Source organism: Rattus norvegicus, chromosome 18 (genome assembly GCF_021556685.1).
Source record: "Rattus norvegicus strain SHRSP/BbbUtx chromosome 18, alternate assembly SHRSP_T2T, whole genome shotgun sequence".
NCBI lineage: Eukaryota > Metazoa > Chordata > Mammalia > Rodentia > Muridae > Rattus > Rattus norvegicus.
This window is the reverse complement of record NC_141551.1, coordinates 56,818,801-56,834,766: the sequence shown is the minus strand read 5'-3', so window position 1 is coordinate 56,834,766 and position 15,966 is coordinate 56,818,801. Positions and strand designations below refer to the sequence as shown.

The 15,966-nt window shown below is 50.3% G+C and overlaps 1 protein-coding gene across 2 annotated transcripts in view; it reads left to right on the top strand.

Annotated features, from left to right (window-relative positions):
• Ppargc1b (PPARG coactivator 1 beta) overlaps positions 1-15,966 on the top strand; it is a 109,301-nt gene that overhangs the window by 84,493 nt on the left and 8,842 nt on the right. Inside the window, 8 exon segments of one of the 2 annotated variants that reach the window (NM_176075.3) lie at positions 597-809; positions 4,657-4,773; positions 5,469-6,564; positions 7,317-7,353; positions 7,910-7,971; positions 8,976-9,777; positions 12,740-12,815; positions 14,789-14,910. In NM_176075.3, coding sequence (NP_788264.2) covers positions 597-809; positions 4,657-4,773; positions 5,469-6,564; positions 7,317-7,353; positions 7,910-7,971; positions 8,976-9,777; positions 12,740-12,815; positions 14,789-14,910 — 2,525 coding nt within the window. 2 annotated transcript variants of the gene reach the window in all.

Here is a 15,966-nt window from a genome sequence, read left to right as displayed (position 1 = left end):
GGGTCCTGCCTGTTATCCCACCCGGCAAAGGAGGACTAACTTGCCCTTAAGAACCCACAGTTGATAAGTGTGGTCTTTGTGAGACAACAGCTCCAGAGCCCAAGCTCCTAAGGACAGCACCCACTACCTCTCCCTGAGGGAGCAAAGAGAAGAAATCCTAGGATCCCCTGGGAAGACCAAGCTGTTTTTCATTGCTCTAGTTATGACTGCCCCATTGAGCCCTGGGATAGCCAGTCTCTGAGATACCCTGCGTGGGCCTCAAGGTTCAAGGGGCTGGGGACCCTGCTACCAATGATGGAGAGAAGCTTGGGTCTTTGATTGAAGAGGCAGTGTTTTTAAATAGGCTGCCTTCTGTCCAGGTCACAACTCAGTGAGCAGCAGAGCCAGGACTAGGACTTCAGGCAAACCCCTTCCTGTGGCCTGCTTATCAAATTCTTTGGTTCGTGGAGTTGACAACCTGTTTACTTAATATTCCAGAAACATGGAACAGATTTCTTGGGTTAAGGGGCTGGTAGCTGCGGTTTATCGGGGTAGGTAGCTGGCTCCCCCACAGTGACTAACCCTCTCCTCTACCCACCTCTGTTTCTTCCCTCCAGATTGACAGTGAGAATGAAGCTCTCTTGGCTGCGCTTACCAAGACCCTGGATGACATCCCCGAAGACGATGTGGGGCTGGCTGCCTTCCCAGGACTGGATGAAGGCGACACACCCTCCTGCACCCCAGCTTCACCTGCTCCTTTATCTGTGCCCCCCAGCCCCGCCTTGGAGAGGCTTCTGTCCCCAGTGTCTGAAGTGGATGAGCTTTCACTGGTGAGGGCTGTGGCCTGGGGCTAATGTCAGATTGTAGACCAGTGAGCTGTCAGTTCTAGCTCAGTCAGGGCCCTGAGCATCAGGACATGGCTTCTGTAGAGAGCCTGGGGTGCGAGGCCTCCCTGGACCTTATCCTTCCTGCCTGGGCCATGGCATTAGACTTCGTTCTATTTCTCTTTTCAACCTTAAAATCACACACAAACATTTTCACAAAGATAACACACGTAGGATAAAAACCCGAGCAGGAATCGGACACGTGGACAGTTAAAAGCAAAACCTTCCAAGCCCTTTCACAATTGCCTTCTTCTTCCCCAGAGGTAACCATGGTTACTGATCTGTTACATGACTTTCCTCTTCACCTTTTTTTTTAAAACTACAAAAACAACAGAGGCTGCATTATAGCCTGTTCTGCACCTTGCTTCCTCACTAAGCTGTATGTACGTCCTGAAAACTCTTCAGGTCAGTGCGTGGAGCTCTGTCTCCTGGTTGACTGTGTAGGACTTCCAGGTAAGGATGTCCCATCATTTAACCATTCCCCTCCTGATGGACATCCATGGTCACCTGCCCCATTGTCACACAGGACACTACAGTCATTGTTTGCCCCCATGTAAATAGATCCAAATTCTAGAAATAGAATTTCCGGGTCTATGGATACATGACTTCCAAATAGGTCCTTCGAGGTTATGCTTCAAAGACATTGGACCAGTATTCACACTAGCATATACAAGTTAAATGTATGAGTGTGTGTAATCTGTGAACAAATGGGAGGACTGCCCTTACAACAGTCTGGACCTCCCGAGTTACTGAAGACACATACGCTGGGCTCTAGCCAAGGATACCAAAACCCAGGCATGTGGGGTCAACTTTTTGCTGCTGCTGAGAGTTTTGTAGCTTCTGGGGGTTTAGGGCCGGTCAGAGCTGGGAGGGCTCTTAGATCCTGGAAAGGCCCTTGGTGAGCATTGCGTTCTGCTCTGGGGGAAATGAAGGCCTAGGGCATGAGTCTCACAAGTTGGTATGCCAACCACATTAGACTCCATGTGTACTGACTTGAATACTGGGGCCCTGTGGCCTCTCCTCTGCTGCCTTTGGGGTCCCAGAGCATTGTGGGGACATTTACCAAGTGTCCGTGTCCCTGCACAGATTGTGTTCAGTCTCATAATGTGGCTCCCTCCTGTGAGGTCCTGCATCCGTCCAGACTGGAAGAGGTCTCTTAGATGTGAACTGCAGTTCTACTTGTGAGAGCTTGAAAGTCCTTGGGCACACACTTCTCTTTGCTTCCCTATGACTCAGCTTTCTGATCCACGGGAGTGGATGATAGGGCCTGGGTCAAAGGCTGTTGAGAGGATTACAGCGGGTAACACCCAGGGAGCATTTAGAATATTGCCTAGCATACAGGCCCATTTAGGGCACACTGGCTGACTCAGCCCTGACAAGGCCATAGGTAGTAAGAATTCTCTGCTCTTTCTGCACCAGGTTGCAGCAGGAGACCTTGTCAAAGGAAAGAGCAGCCCCTGCTGGTCAAAGGCTGTCTTAGTCTTAAGCCTTTGGTTCTGTCTACACCAACCGAGTCCACCCCCCACCACACACACACACACACACACACACACACACACACACACACACACTGTGTTAGCTTATGCACAGGAGGACTCAATGTCAAGTCTCCCTGGCATATTGATAGTTCTAGAGGGGCTCAGAGAAGCCATGCAGACTGTGGGCCTTGCCTTGGACTCCAGAGGGCTGGCCTGTGGACTTGGAAGACCTATAAACCTTTACAGGTCTGTACAAATCCTAAGGTTAGCAGTGCCTGTTGAAGTCTCAGAGGTGGTTTTGTTTTTTGTTGTTTTTTTGTTTGTTTGTTTTTTTAAAGTCTCAGATCCAGTGTGTGTGTGTGTGTGTGTGTGTGTGTGTGTGTGTGTGTGTGTCTCCCTCCTGCCCCCATCCTGTGTCAGTGCAGAGAAGGAAATAGATTGTTCAGGGTGTGACCTGAAATGGGGCTGAGGCAAACTAGAACCAGATCTTTTCCCTCTAGCCCAGGATCCAAAGTCACGTGGAGAGTGTGTGTGTGTGTGTGTGTGTGTGTGTGTGTGTGTGTGTGTGTGTCGTGTGTGTTGTGTTGTGTGTGTTATGTGTGTGTGTATGTTGTGTGTGTTATGTGTGTGTGTGTTATGTGTGTGTGTGTATGTTGTGTGTGTGTGTGTGTTTGTGTGTTTGCAGTCTAGTTAAGGTGTCAGGGGTCCTCAGTTACTCAGAGTGTAGGATGTGGCCTTTTTCTAGCTGGGCCTTTGGTGCTCTCTGCTGAGGTGTTAGGAAGGTGCACTCCCCAGGAAACTTTACTCAGTGCCATAGAACAATCCCAGGGTACCTCTCACATTGTTCTCACCTTGGCTACAGTGGAGTCTAAAGATATTTTTCTTCAGTCTCTTTGCTCTCAGGGTAGATGAACTGTGCACCCACCAGCAGGGACCTGAAGCTGGGGAGCTTTGACAATCTTTATTATTTTTAAAGTTATCTGAGGGCAGGGGGCTGGGGGAGGTAGCTCGATGGGTAAAATACTTGCTTGTCTGGCACATTATGAAGCTCATAAAACTGGGTGTGGAGGCGCATGCCTGAACTCTCACCACTTGAGAGGGAGAGACAGGAAGGTCAGGCATTCAAATCATCCTCGACTACATAGTTTGAGGGATAGCCTGGGCTACATGTGATCCAACCCTCCCCTCCAAACTCCCTCACCCCAAATAGCTGAAGAAAAGACAAAGTAAAGGTTAGCATTCTTTTACTTGTATGCAAAGAGCCGAGTGGGCTGGAGGTAGAATGCACCTTGGAGATATTCTTGTCGGTTATAGATTCTTATGATTAAAGCCTACCTCGTGAAGGCTCACAAGAAAATAGTGGCAGTTGCATCTGGGAAGGAGAAAGGACCTTGAGAAGGAAGGAGACTTTTTTTGTTTGTTTGGTTGGTTTGGTTTTGGTTTTGGTTTTTTTCTAGACAGGGTTTCTCTGTGTCATAGCCCTGGCTGTCCTGCTCTGCAGACCAGGCTGGCCTTGAACTCACAGAGACTCACCTGCCTTTGCCTCTTGAGCGCTGGAATTAAAGGCACATACCACCACAGCCTGGCTAGGAGACTTGCTTTTAATTGTCTACCTTTTAGAATTTCACGGACAGTGCTATGTACGCAAAGAAATGCATTCTTGAATGTCATGGGCAAAGGGAAAGTCAACTGGATCCCTTATAGGGCATCATATCGGTATATCCATGTATTTTACACATGTGTCTATTACAGGCATGTGGAGTTGACTGACTCTGTTCTAACAATAGACTGAGCAGGCATCACCCAGACCTGTTCCCTTGGGTCACTGACTTTGCTAACAATGAAGTATCTGGGTGTTTGGCAGACAGCAATCTGTTTTCAGACCAGGGGTTGGTCAACATCCTAAATTGTCATTCAGTCCCATTGTGTGTGATGCTCTACTGTGACCCAGGACAATGGCTATATCTTCCTCAGTTCTCTGACTTCAGCAGGAACTGAATGCCTTCCATACCTGTCTTTCCTATAGCATCTTCTTCTAAATCTGAAGTACCAGCCAGGGCTCTCTCCCATCTTCAAGTTGACCTTTCCTTTATTTCTTGGTCAGGTTTGCGTCTTGGTCATTTTTGCAGCATAGATCAGAAGTACTTTCAGAAGTAGACTGTGGTCCACCAGAGAGGGTGGGGTGGGTATAGCAACCCCACTGGGATCTGGGCACATCCTTCAAGCACTCAGTCTTGTGTGCTGAGTGAGGTTGGATATACCCTGTGTCTCTGAGTGTGCCTGGCCCTAGTCTTTTCCCCTCTGCCTCTTCCCAGCTGCAGAAGCTCCTCCTGGCCACATCCTCCCCAACAGCAAGCTCTGATGCTCTGAAGGACGGGGCCACCTGGTCGCAGACCAGCCTCAGTTCCAGAAGTCAGCGGCCTTGTGTCAAGGTATTTCCACATATGCCCAGAAGTGACCTGGGCCCCGAGGTGGCTGTCAGCTGTGGCTAAGAGTGGCAGACTCGGTCTATATCAGTCTTTCTCTGTGTCTTCACAGCACTGGCTGAGACAGAATCCTAGGCACTGCTCCTTGAAACCAGCATAATTTGAGACTCTAAAAAAAAGAGCTCTGTACTTTCCCACACTCGAGTGTTTTGAGCTGTGAGATATTAACACAGATCTCAACTCATATTAGAGCAGAGACAGGAAGGTGTGGCCTCCTTTGGGGCTCATGATCTAATGGGGAACAGATGGGAACATCTGGCTATGGAGGTCACAGTCTAGATCATACTAGAGTTTCAGGATTTCTGAGGAACCTTTGGCCACTTTAAAACCTTGCACACAAAAGGTGACACCCATACCTGTTCTGGCCCTATTTTTGGTGGGTCAGAGATAGCTTTGGTCGATATGTAGAAGGGTCTACAGTGGTTCTAAGGCTGGGAGCCCTGTAGAAGTCTGGCTAACTCATCCTTCCTCACCAACTCAGTTTGCTAGGTGCTAGTCCTGCTGGGGTCTAGGGATGAAGTGGAGGAACAGGTCATTCCCACAATCCTAGAGAAAGATGCTGGATCTTCTGGCTACCAGAGCAGGCAGAGGGAGAAGTATTGTGCCCCTCCCTGCTTACTCTGGCATACTTCCTTCTCCAGGTGGATGGCACCCAGGACAAGAAGACCCCCATGCTACGGTCTCAGAGCCGGCCTTGTACAGAACTGCATAAGCACCTCACTTCGGTGCTGCCCTGCCCCAGGGGAAAAGCCTGTTCCCCACCTCCCCACCCAAGTCCTCAGCTCCTCTCCAAAGAGGATGAGGAGGTGGGAGAGGATTGCCCAAGCCCCTGGCCAGCTCCAGCGTCTCCCCAAGACTCACTAGGACAGGACACGGCCAACCCCAACAGTGCCCAAGTTCCCAAGGACGACGTGAGGGCCATGGTACAGCTCATTCGCTACATGCATACCTACTGCCTGCCTCAGAGGAAGCTGCCCCAACGGGCCTCAGAGCCAATCCCCCAGTCCTGCAGCAGCCCCTTGAGGAAGGTCCCACCCCGATCCCGGCAAACCCCCAAAGCCTTCTGGACTGAGTTCTCCATCCTAAGGGAACTTCTGGCCCAAGATATCCTCTGTGATGTTAGCAAGCCCTACCGCCTGGCCACACCTGTCTATGCTTCTCTCACACCCCAGTCCAGAACCAGGCCCCCCAAAGACAGTCAGGCCTCCCCTGCCCACTCTGCCATGGCAGAAGAGGTGAGAATCACTGCTTCCCCCAAGAGCACTGGACCTAGACCCAGCCTCCGTCCTCTGAGGCTAGAGGTGAAACGGGATGTCAACAAGCCTGCAAGGCAAAAGCGGGAGGAAGATGAGGAGGAGGAAGAGGAAGAAGAAGAGGAAGAAGAAAAAGAGGATGAAGAAGAGGAGTGGGGCAGGAAGAGACCAGGTCGTGGCCTGCCATGGACCAAACTAGGGAGGAAGATGGACAGCTCTGTGTGCCCTGTGCGGCGCTCCAGGAGACTGAATCCAGAGCTGGGCCCTTGGCTGACATTCACTGATGAGCCCCTAGGTGCTCTACCCTCGATGTGCCTGGCTACAGAGACCCACGACCTGGAAGAAGAGCTGGGCGGCCTCACAGACAGTAGTCAAGGCCAGCAGCTCCCCCTGGGATCCCAGATCCCCACCCTGGAAAGCCCCTGTGAAAGTGGGTGTGGGGACACAGATGAAGATCCAAGCTGCCCGCGGCCCCCTTCCAGAGGTAGTCTGTGGTCCACCAGCGAGGGTGGGGTGGGCATAGCAACCCCACTGGGATCTGGGCACTTCCTTCTAACACTCAGCCTTGTGTGTTGAATGAGGTTGGATCTGGTTGCCCACTGCCCTTTCTGTACAATGGGCCATTTGGCAGACCTTCAGGTAAACACATGGTCATCTTCAAGATTCTTATCATGTATACCAAAGCACTGCTTAACGAACAAAGAACAAAAGGCCTTATCCATGCTTTGATAAGGAAAAGGGGCAGGAAAAAAATATAAATAAATAAAGCTAGGCACGGTGATTAACAGTACTTAGGAGGCAGAGACAGGCGGATAGGATTTGAAGGCAACCTGGGCTACATATGCAGACCTGTTTCAAATAAAATAACCAACAGAGACTGAGGCCCGAGGCTCTGAGCTTTTTAGTGAAGGACCTGTCACCGGAACCATCTAGAATCACAGCTTGGGCTTAGAGCCTTGGCATCAGCATTCATGGCTACTGCGCTGTACTGTTTGGCCAGCAGGGGTTGCCTTGCCCATCTGCTATTTCTGCAAAGTAAGGAGATCTACTGGCTGAGACCCGGCAATGCAAGGCGTATTTGAACTGCGCCTGATCCATCCCTTAGATGACCAAGGCCATATGTCACCTTGAAGGGCATTTGTCCTTGGTGCCCCCGGAAATGTGAGGGCTTCCTAGAGGGGAGAGTGTTTATGATGGTGTGTATGGGGAATCTTATTTTCTTTTTTGTCTTTTCAGACTCCCCCAGGTGCCTCATGCTGGCCTTGTCACAAAGGTAGACTTTTAGAAATTGTCGGTCTATTATTCCATGAGCTTTTGTCTTAGATTTGTGCGTTTGGGTGGGAGGTTATCTGTCCCTGAGCCTGGCCCCATCTATAGGACCTGCCTTCAGTGTCACCTTGAGCCCTCGGGATCCAAACTCCTTTCATAGGAATTGAGTTTTCAAAGGGAGTCTCTGTGAGCTGAGGAGAAGGATGGAGAGTCGAGCCATTTCATAAGCTGGCATCTCCAGGACTCTAAAGAGTGTTCTTTGGGGTGGGGCTGGAGGTTGTGATGCTGTGGGACTAGGAGCAAGTTCCTCCCCTCTCTAGGCCTCAGTTGCCCCATCTGTAAAGCAAGGACTCTACATCAAACTACCTGTACCTCCCAAAAACTGCAACCTGAGTTCTTTTAACAGTCAGGATGGGGCCCTTCAGTACTTCTCTCTAGGCCACTTTCCATGGCAGACCCAGGATCTATCCTAGTACTTTTTGCTACCCTCAAAAGTGTGGACCTGTGGAAGCCTCCTACTGACCAACCTCCTCTCTTTCTTTCTTCCCTGCCTCTACCAGTGACCCTCTTGGCAAGAAGAGCTTTGAGGAGTCCTTGACAGTGGAGCTTTGTGGCACAGCAGGTGAGCTAGGGGTTCAGCTGGTGGGCTGCCTGGGCGGGAGTGCATCTCCTCATGAACTGACCACTGCCTCATGAACTACTCTAGCATTGAGATGCACAGGGAGCATGCTGGGAGAAGGGTCAAGGCCTGGGGCTAGCCCTTCAGCTGCTGGTATCAGCAGCTGAGGGGGTTCTGAGGTCAGAAAACAAAGACACAGCTCTGGAGGAGACCACAGCCTGGTGAGGCTAAGCCTTCAGGAGAATGGTTTAACCATGTGCTCATTTCTGTTCATTAAGGCAGGAAGTCAGTGTGGCCTGGTTAAATGGTGGAGTGCCCAGGACAGGGGGGTGCTGAGGGACTGAAGGACCAACAGGCATTGGGAAGACAAAGAAGATGGGTGTGCTTAGTTGAAGAATTGTTAGGGGTAAAGATACCAAAGAATGGAAGTATAGCGTATATCTGAGCTTCTGGTCTGCTGGTTCTACTAAAAGAGAAAAGTAGGGAGAAAGGTCCCCAAAGGACCAAAGCATAGAGGTGCCTGGCACACATCCTGTAGGCTTTGGAAGGCATGGAGAGAAAGGAAGGGGTATTTTTAGCAAGTTCCTGTGATGTGCTGGGAAGACCAGAAGACAAAGGCAGATTGAGTAGCATCAGAGACACTGAATGGTTGGTTTTACCAATGGCACCACCACCTCTGTTCAGGGATACCCCTGCGGTAGGGCTCTTTAAATGATTGTCAATAGAGTAGGAACAGATATCTGTGACCTGGATACATTAGCTGTCATTACCAAGTCCCAAAGGGATGCCCATTGTCTGTCATCTCATGCCAGCTCCTAAGAACAGGAGGATCCCTGGGCTACATAAAGGCTTAGGTAGTCGTGTGGTGACCAGTTAGTGATGCCTGCCATCCACCGATAGGAATGTTGTAGCTTGCAGCCACTTCTGTGTCCTTGCGAACAGAGCTCTTAATGTCCTCCAAGAAGACCTGCCTTTCCCTCACCTGTGTTTTTCTCTTGCCTGGGTAGGACTCACTCCACCCACCACACCTCCATATAAGCCCATGGAGGAGGACCCCTTCAAGCAGGACACCAAGCACAGCCCAGGCCAAGACACAGCTCCCAGCCTCCCTTCCCCTGAGACTCTTCAGCTCACAGCCACCCCAGGGGCTTCCCACAAGCTGCCCAAGAGGCACCCGGAGCGAAGTGAGCTCCTGTCTCATCTGCAACATGCCACAACCCAGCCAGTCTCACAGGCTGGCCAGAAGCGTCCCTTCTCCTGCTCCTTTGGAGACCATGACTACTGCCAGGTGATCAGGCCAGAGGCTGCCCTGCAGAGGAAGGTGCTGCGGTCCTGGGAGCCAATCAAGGTCCACCTTGAAGACTTGGCCCACCAGGGTGCAACCCTGCCAGTGGAAACAAAGACCCCTAGGAGGGAGGCAGACCAGAACTGTGACCCCACCCCCAAGGACAGCATGCAGCTAAGAGACCATGAGATCCGTGCCAGCCTCACAAAGCACTTTGGGCTGCTGGAAACCGCTCTGGAGGAGGAAGACTTGGCTTCATGTAAAAGCCCGGAGTATGACACCGTATTTGAGGACAGCAGCAGCAGCAGTGGCGAGAGCAGCTTCCTGCTAGAGGAGGAGGAAGAGGAGGGAGGGGAAGAGGACGATGAAGGAGAGGACTCAGGGGTCAGCCCTCCCTGCTCCGACCACTGCCCCTACCAGAGCCCACCCAGTAAGGCCAGTCGGCAGCTCTGTTCCCGAAGCCGCTCCAGTTCTGGCTCCTCATCCTGTAGCTCCTGGTCACCAGCTACCCGGAAGAACTTCAGGTACTCTTGGTGGCCCCAGGGAGGGGGATATCTGAGCACCCATTAGGTACCAGAGGGGAGGAGCCCTAGGAACTTGCTTTGAGACTTGGGTTGCCTCTCTGCCTGAGGTCCCAGCCTTGGTCAGAAGGCATGAGATAGACTCTCCAAGAGTCGGGCTACCCGAAGCAAGCAAAGCCCATCAGGGACTGTTAGAAAGAAACTCCACATTCTGGCCCCCTGAGACCTTATAGCCTAGCGAGCTTGACCCTTGTTTTCTGCTTTGTGTTTGTCAGTGGATAGATTTTCATGCAAACAGGCAGACCCGCGTAGTCGAAAAACAACATGATGTTAATGCGTAAAAGAAAGGTCAGCGGCGTGGTTTTGATCTATGTTCTGGAAAACACCCTGATTGAAAGCCGCGATGAGCTTTACTCCTGAGCTTGGTCCTGCATCATTTGCTGCTGTGAACAGACCCTGTAAGAGCCCAGTGGGGACACAGTGCGCCATGATCTAGTTTGAGCATCCCATCTTTGAGCACTGGACCTGGAAAGGGGTTTCTATTGCTGCGATAAAATACCATGACAAAAGGCAGCGTGCAGAGGAAAGGGGTCATTTCCTCTTACAACTCTCAGGTCACACTCTATCCCTGAGGGAAGACAGGGCAGGAATTCAAGGTAGGAGCCTGGAGGCAGATTTGGGGGAAAGCAGCTTCTGCCTCCTCGTCACAGCAGGTAACAGGACCAGCTTTGTCCTGGAGAAACTCTAAAAAGATTCCCAAGAGACGGGGGTGGGGGGGTGGGGGTGGGGGTGGGGGGGTGTGAAAGTTTCAGCTCTGAGCTTGAGGTTACCTGAGTGGCCACTAGATGGGACTCTTTAGCCTTGAGCAGAGCCATGAAAGTATCCGGACATCTTGTGAAGCTGGTGGGGGTCAGGGATAAGCTGAGCTTTGGAGCCTGTGGGCGTGGATCATTTGCATTTCTAACAAGTTCTTAAATCGTTCTGAGATCAGAATTGGGGTCTTAGAGATACCTTTTCTTAGACAAATTCAGCTTTATATGTACACAGCTCTACTAGCTGTTCAAGGACCACCCCCACCAAGAAAGCAGAGGCCCCTCTGCTCATCAAATGACACATACACAGACATTTTAGGGGTTTCGTGAATGCCCCACAAACCAATGTGCAAGTTACCTGTTACTACAAATGACTTTCCCTGAGGTTTCACTGACAGGCCATCAGCTCAGCTGTCTCGCAGAGCTCTCAAGGCTTGCTCGCCGGTCCTTTTATAATTTCCCAGGAGTTTGCCACTAAGACATCTTAATGCCATTGAAGTTTCTCCAGTGTTGAGCCCATTCCTCACTGCCAGCACTGGAGTTTCTGGGCACTTCTTTTCCTACCTAGCCTCCATGGGCTGTATTTGAAGAGGGTCTGTATTCCAGGGCTCTGAAAGTTGATACCAGATCTTCCCTGAGACTATCGAGTCCCTGTTTTCTCCTCTCAAATGTAGGCCCAGTGTAGGCCTGGCCATTTCTGTTCCTTGGACAGAGTGACTTGGTTATGACAGTCCCTGCTCAACTGCTCACAGAGCTGTGTATCTGACAAGCCTGGAAAACCACCCTTCAGCCTTCTCTAGACCTACTTTCTTCCTGTTGGCCATCAGCAGACAATGCACTGAGACCTGCTGAACAATGCCAAACCAGTTCCAAGGATTCCTGTCTCAGCAATCTGGAAGGGAAGGCCTGCCAACTCTGGTCCCAGTGAATGATAACTCTTGACTGAATAACAGCACGTGAAAGATAGCAAGTCACGAGTCACATCGCCTTCTGTTATGGTCCTGGGGCTTCATAGATGCAGTTGGAGGATACGTGTTTCCTTTTTTTTTTTCTTTTTCTTTTATTATTATTTTCAAGACAGGGTTTCTCTGTGTAGCCGTGACTGTCCTGGAACTCGCTCTGTAAACCAGAGGTAGAGGTGGAAGAAACAGGGGTTTAAGTTCAGTCTGTGGAGCTCAAGCATCCATATTCTTCTAAGCCATATTTTTTAAAAGACTCATATATGGTAGGCTGGGCCCTGGGATAGGGCTGCAACCCCTTGAGACAAGAGTAGATGATGAATTTTATAGTGGATGTAGCTGTTCCAAGGTGAAGTATGAACATGGTTTTAGAGTAGACCTGATTCCAGGAGAGAAGGGCCGGAGTAAGGAGGAAGGAGCTGGGAGAACATGGCGGCAGATGTTAAAATTCTTCTCTGCGCATAGGCACAGGTTGTTATGACTAGTCTTAAGGGATGAGTGTGTATAGGATTTTGTGCTGTCGAGATGGGCAAATTATATCTTATCAATTGGATCAGAGGTTATTGTGTGGTGGGTTCTTTCATGGGATGACTTAATTGAGTCCACAGTAAGAGAGCCGCAAGATAGATGGTCTGTGTAAGAAACTGGTGTGACAGTGACCTGCCAAGAGAGCTGTGAGTGAGGGCAGGGCGGCTTGGCAGGCCACCACACTGGAATGGCCCTGCAGTCTGCCTGGGTCAGAGAGTACTCGGGGGCCAGCGTGGAGCCACTGAGATAAATTAGTGCTAATTCCAATGACCAGCCGGAGCCAGAACTAGCAAGAGCGGGTATGCCAGGGAATGGTTCCACCATTTTCTTTTTTACCACAACATTTTCCCATTTCAAGTTTTGGTGAAGTCTTAACTGGAACCCAAGCTTCAGACTTTCTTTTGGAAAACAGGAATATATAAAACCTCCTGGATTTTTTTTTTAAATCTAATCGATAATACAAAGAATCGGAAGGGCTTTCTACCCGTCATGGTGGAGAAGGGTGAGGCCCGGAAGGCCAGGACAAGAATTAATACGAGGTGCTTCCCAGGGACCTCAGCCTGGGAGCCAGCAGAGGACCCCAGACCAGTGTTGGATCCCACGTAGTCAGGGCTGGGTTTCTGCAAGAGTGAGATTGAGCACTGTGCCTTGCTTGTTCACTGACAGACTTGAGAGCAGAGGGCCCTGTTCAGATGGAACCCCAAGCGCCCGGCATGCCAAGAAGCGGCGGGAAAAGGCCATCGTAAGTGATCTGGGGTCCCTGGACCTAGAAAAAAATGGGGGCAAGCCAGGAACATTGGGAAATGCTAAGCCACCAGCATCCACCCCCTGCCTGGGGACTAATGAGTCAGAGGCTGCATGAAGGGCACTCATATATCTTCTTTCACAGTTACATAAGTAACCAAAAGCCACTAAAGGTAGCACCATGGGAAGCCCAGCATTTGACTGGCCGTGGTCTGCAGTAGGTAGCCTCTTAGGTCTCAGCGTCAGGGACCCTGAAAGAATCAAGACAGAAGACGATGGGACTCGGGCAGAGACAGGCTTGGCTAGTCAGTTCACATGGTCTCCTGTATGGTCTTGGTCAAGAGCCTATCTTTCCCAAGCCTCAGTTTATTTGTCTGTACACAGGAGATTTGGACCCTCCTTCATAAGGGGTCCCTCAACAAACCCGTTCTATCCTCTCCACCCAACTTGAGCCTGCCGTTAAACCCTGAGGTTGCCCACAAAACCGTTAAACCCTAAGGTTGCCCACAAAGGTGCCCTGGGAGCCTTCGGTGTTCATGGGCCAGCCAGTTATGTCATAGCCCTATAAAGAAGGAAGGGGAGGTATAACAGACACACAAAAGGACAAACAGCCTCACTGGTTGCTATGCTTTGGGAGGTGGGTGGGTGGGGCACACAAACTTCAGAGTGCACAGCTTTGTACAGCTTAAAACTACAGGTAAAGCCAGGCATGGTGACACATACCTTTAATCCCAGGACTAGAGAGGCAGAGGCAGGTGGATTTCCATCAGTTCAAAGCCAGCCTGGTCTACACTATGGGTTCCAGGCAAGCCAAGGCTACATAGTGAGACTCTATCTCAAACAAAACCAAACACAGGTGAACATAGTCTTCTTGGGTTAGGTGGTTTGACAAATCTGTCATAATCCTAGGCTTCAGGTGACAGCAGTATAAAGACAAATTAATTCCCTATTCCTGTGGCTGAGACAGAAAGGAGAGAAAGACAGCAACTCATGAACAAAGGAAAATTGATGGGATTAAGAGTTGATAATAAACTTGAGATTGACAGAGTCCTGACTAGAATTTGGACCACTGGGGATAGTTGACTTACAAGAGGTACCATAAGGAGGTTAGTAATAAAGGAGCAACCAAAAGTATCTAGGCTCCAAGAGCTCGGGTAGGGGATGGGACAAATTCAGGGAATTACCAGGAGTCAGAGAGGAAGGGCTTTGTCTGTGGATCTGGAAAGACCCCAGCATGCCAAAGCAGACTCTCTGACTTTGAGGGGTCCTGTTATGGAGCCTGGCTCTGGGCTTTCTTTCCTGCCATTTGTGGTTAGTGGATTGGCTATGTGGAAAGTTGCTGGCTGTGCCTGTGCTTAGAGACAGCCTATCTGGGCCACACACTGTCTCACAGGTTTCCAGGCAACAGACTCGTCAAATCACGAACCTTAAAAGAGAGGCAGGAGGTTGCAGCCTGGCCTCCCTGGTTGTTTTCTCTCCCTGTCTGATCTGCATGCCCACTAGCATCTAACTCAGAGCCAAACTCTCCTAAGGGTGACCTGTGGGGCACGGTGTCTGTGTGCCGTGGCTTTATCCGACTTTCCTTGGTAAACTCAGATAAAATGCTAGTTCCTGCGACCCTAATACCCGTTTCATTATCTTTCCTCCTGGTGAACTCTGACCCCTACAAACCACCAGGTCCCCAGTTTTATCCTTAGCAGCTTGTAGGCTCAAACAGTGCTGAGTAGAACATGTGGCTGTCTGATGGTATAGCTCTTCTCTGCCTAGTCGCTGCTCAGTCCCTCCACGCACGAGCTTCTCCTCCGGGCTGCTTCAGTACAGTGGTCCCTGTTCCAACAAGGAGGGGTCCTTTGGTATAGTGATTGTCACAGTCCTCTCTCTGACTCTAGCAGTGCTGCTGCTCAGCCAGGCCTAGACAGAGACTCCATGAGAGTAATAACAGGGTCCCTCTCTGTCCCCTTTCATGAGCAGGGTGAAGGTCGTGTGGTATACATCCGAAATCTCTCCGGTGACATGAGCTCTCGAGAACTAAAGAAGCGCTTCGAGGTGTTTGGTGAGATAGTCGAGTGCCAGGTGCTGAGGAGAAGTAAGAGGTGAGCCAGGGCCAGCCAGTACAAATGGGGGAGGGGGAGGTGGGAGGGAGCCAGGGGCTGGGAGGGGCACAGGCGGGAGAAGAACCCTGGTGATTTGTAAAACTGGTGACAGCACCACACCCTGCTTCCAGGTGACCCAGCGTCCACAGTGTCAGTGTTTTCTGTCATCTAAATACTTGATACTTTTAAAACCCATCCATTCTTATTCGTCTCATTCTGGGAGACCTTAGACAACTTAAAAGGGAAAAGCTGAAGCCTAGGTAGGCTTCAAAGCTTTTGTTCAAACAACCCTGCAGGCCAGGCCTTTGAATGCTTGAAGATGTGCTTGTTTTGAGACTCACTGTGGAGGCCTCCGTGTTATCCACAGACCTCCCTTCCTCTGCAGTGCATCCTGAGCCTGCAATCTTCTAAGTCTTCCCGTCTTGTCATCATGCACCTAGGGGAGCCAGTTTTTAATCTGTAAGGAAATCTTCAAACAAACAAACCATCAAAAACGATTTGTCTATGAACATTCAATATAGACACCACAGAGAGTTTTGTGTCCTCGGATGGTTTGCTCATTGGTAGAACTGAACTAACAGAGCAGAGCTGGCTGGAGGTCTCCCTTGCCTTGAGTCCTTCCCTAACAGATTTGCTTCTCAATTACCTCAGAGCTTTAAGCTTACCGATTAACAGCTCAGAGTTTCCTGGGGAGCAGAATTCGTGCTCACAGTTCCAGCAGAGATCTGGGATAGACCTCTAGGGTTTAGCTTTGGTTGGTAGGTTCATCCTTAAACATATATATCACCATCTCCAGGGAGGTACTGTCACGTGACTTGATGCTCTCTGCAGAGGTAGAAAGGGGATGCTGCAGATGGGTAGACTAGCAGGTGTCATACAGTTAAAAATGGAGAGCAAGTTGCCTGTCAAGGAAGTGGAGGCTGAAGCTGTCTTTGAAGAGCCTAAAGCAGTAGTTCTCAACCTGTGGGTTGCTACCCCTTGGTGTTGAATGACCTGTCACATATCAGATATCCTTCATATTAGATATTTAATCATGATTCACAGCAGAAGCAAACT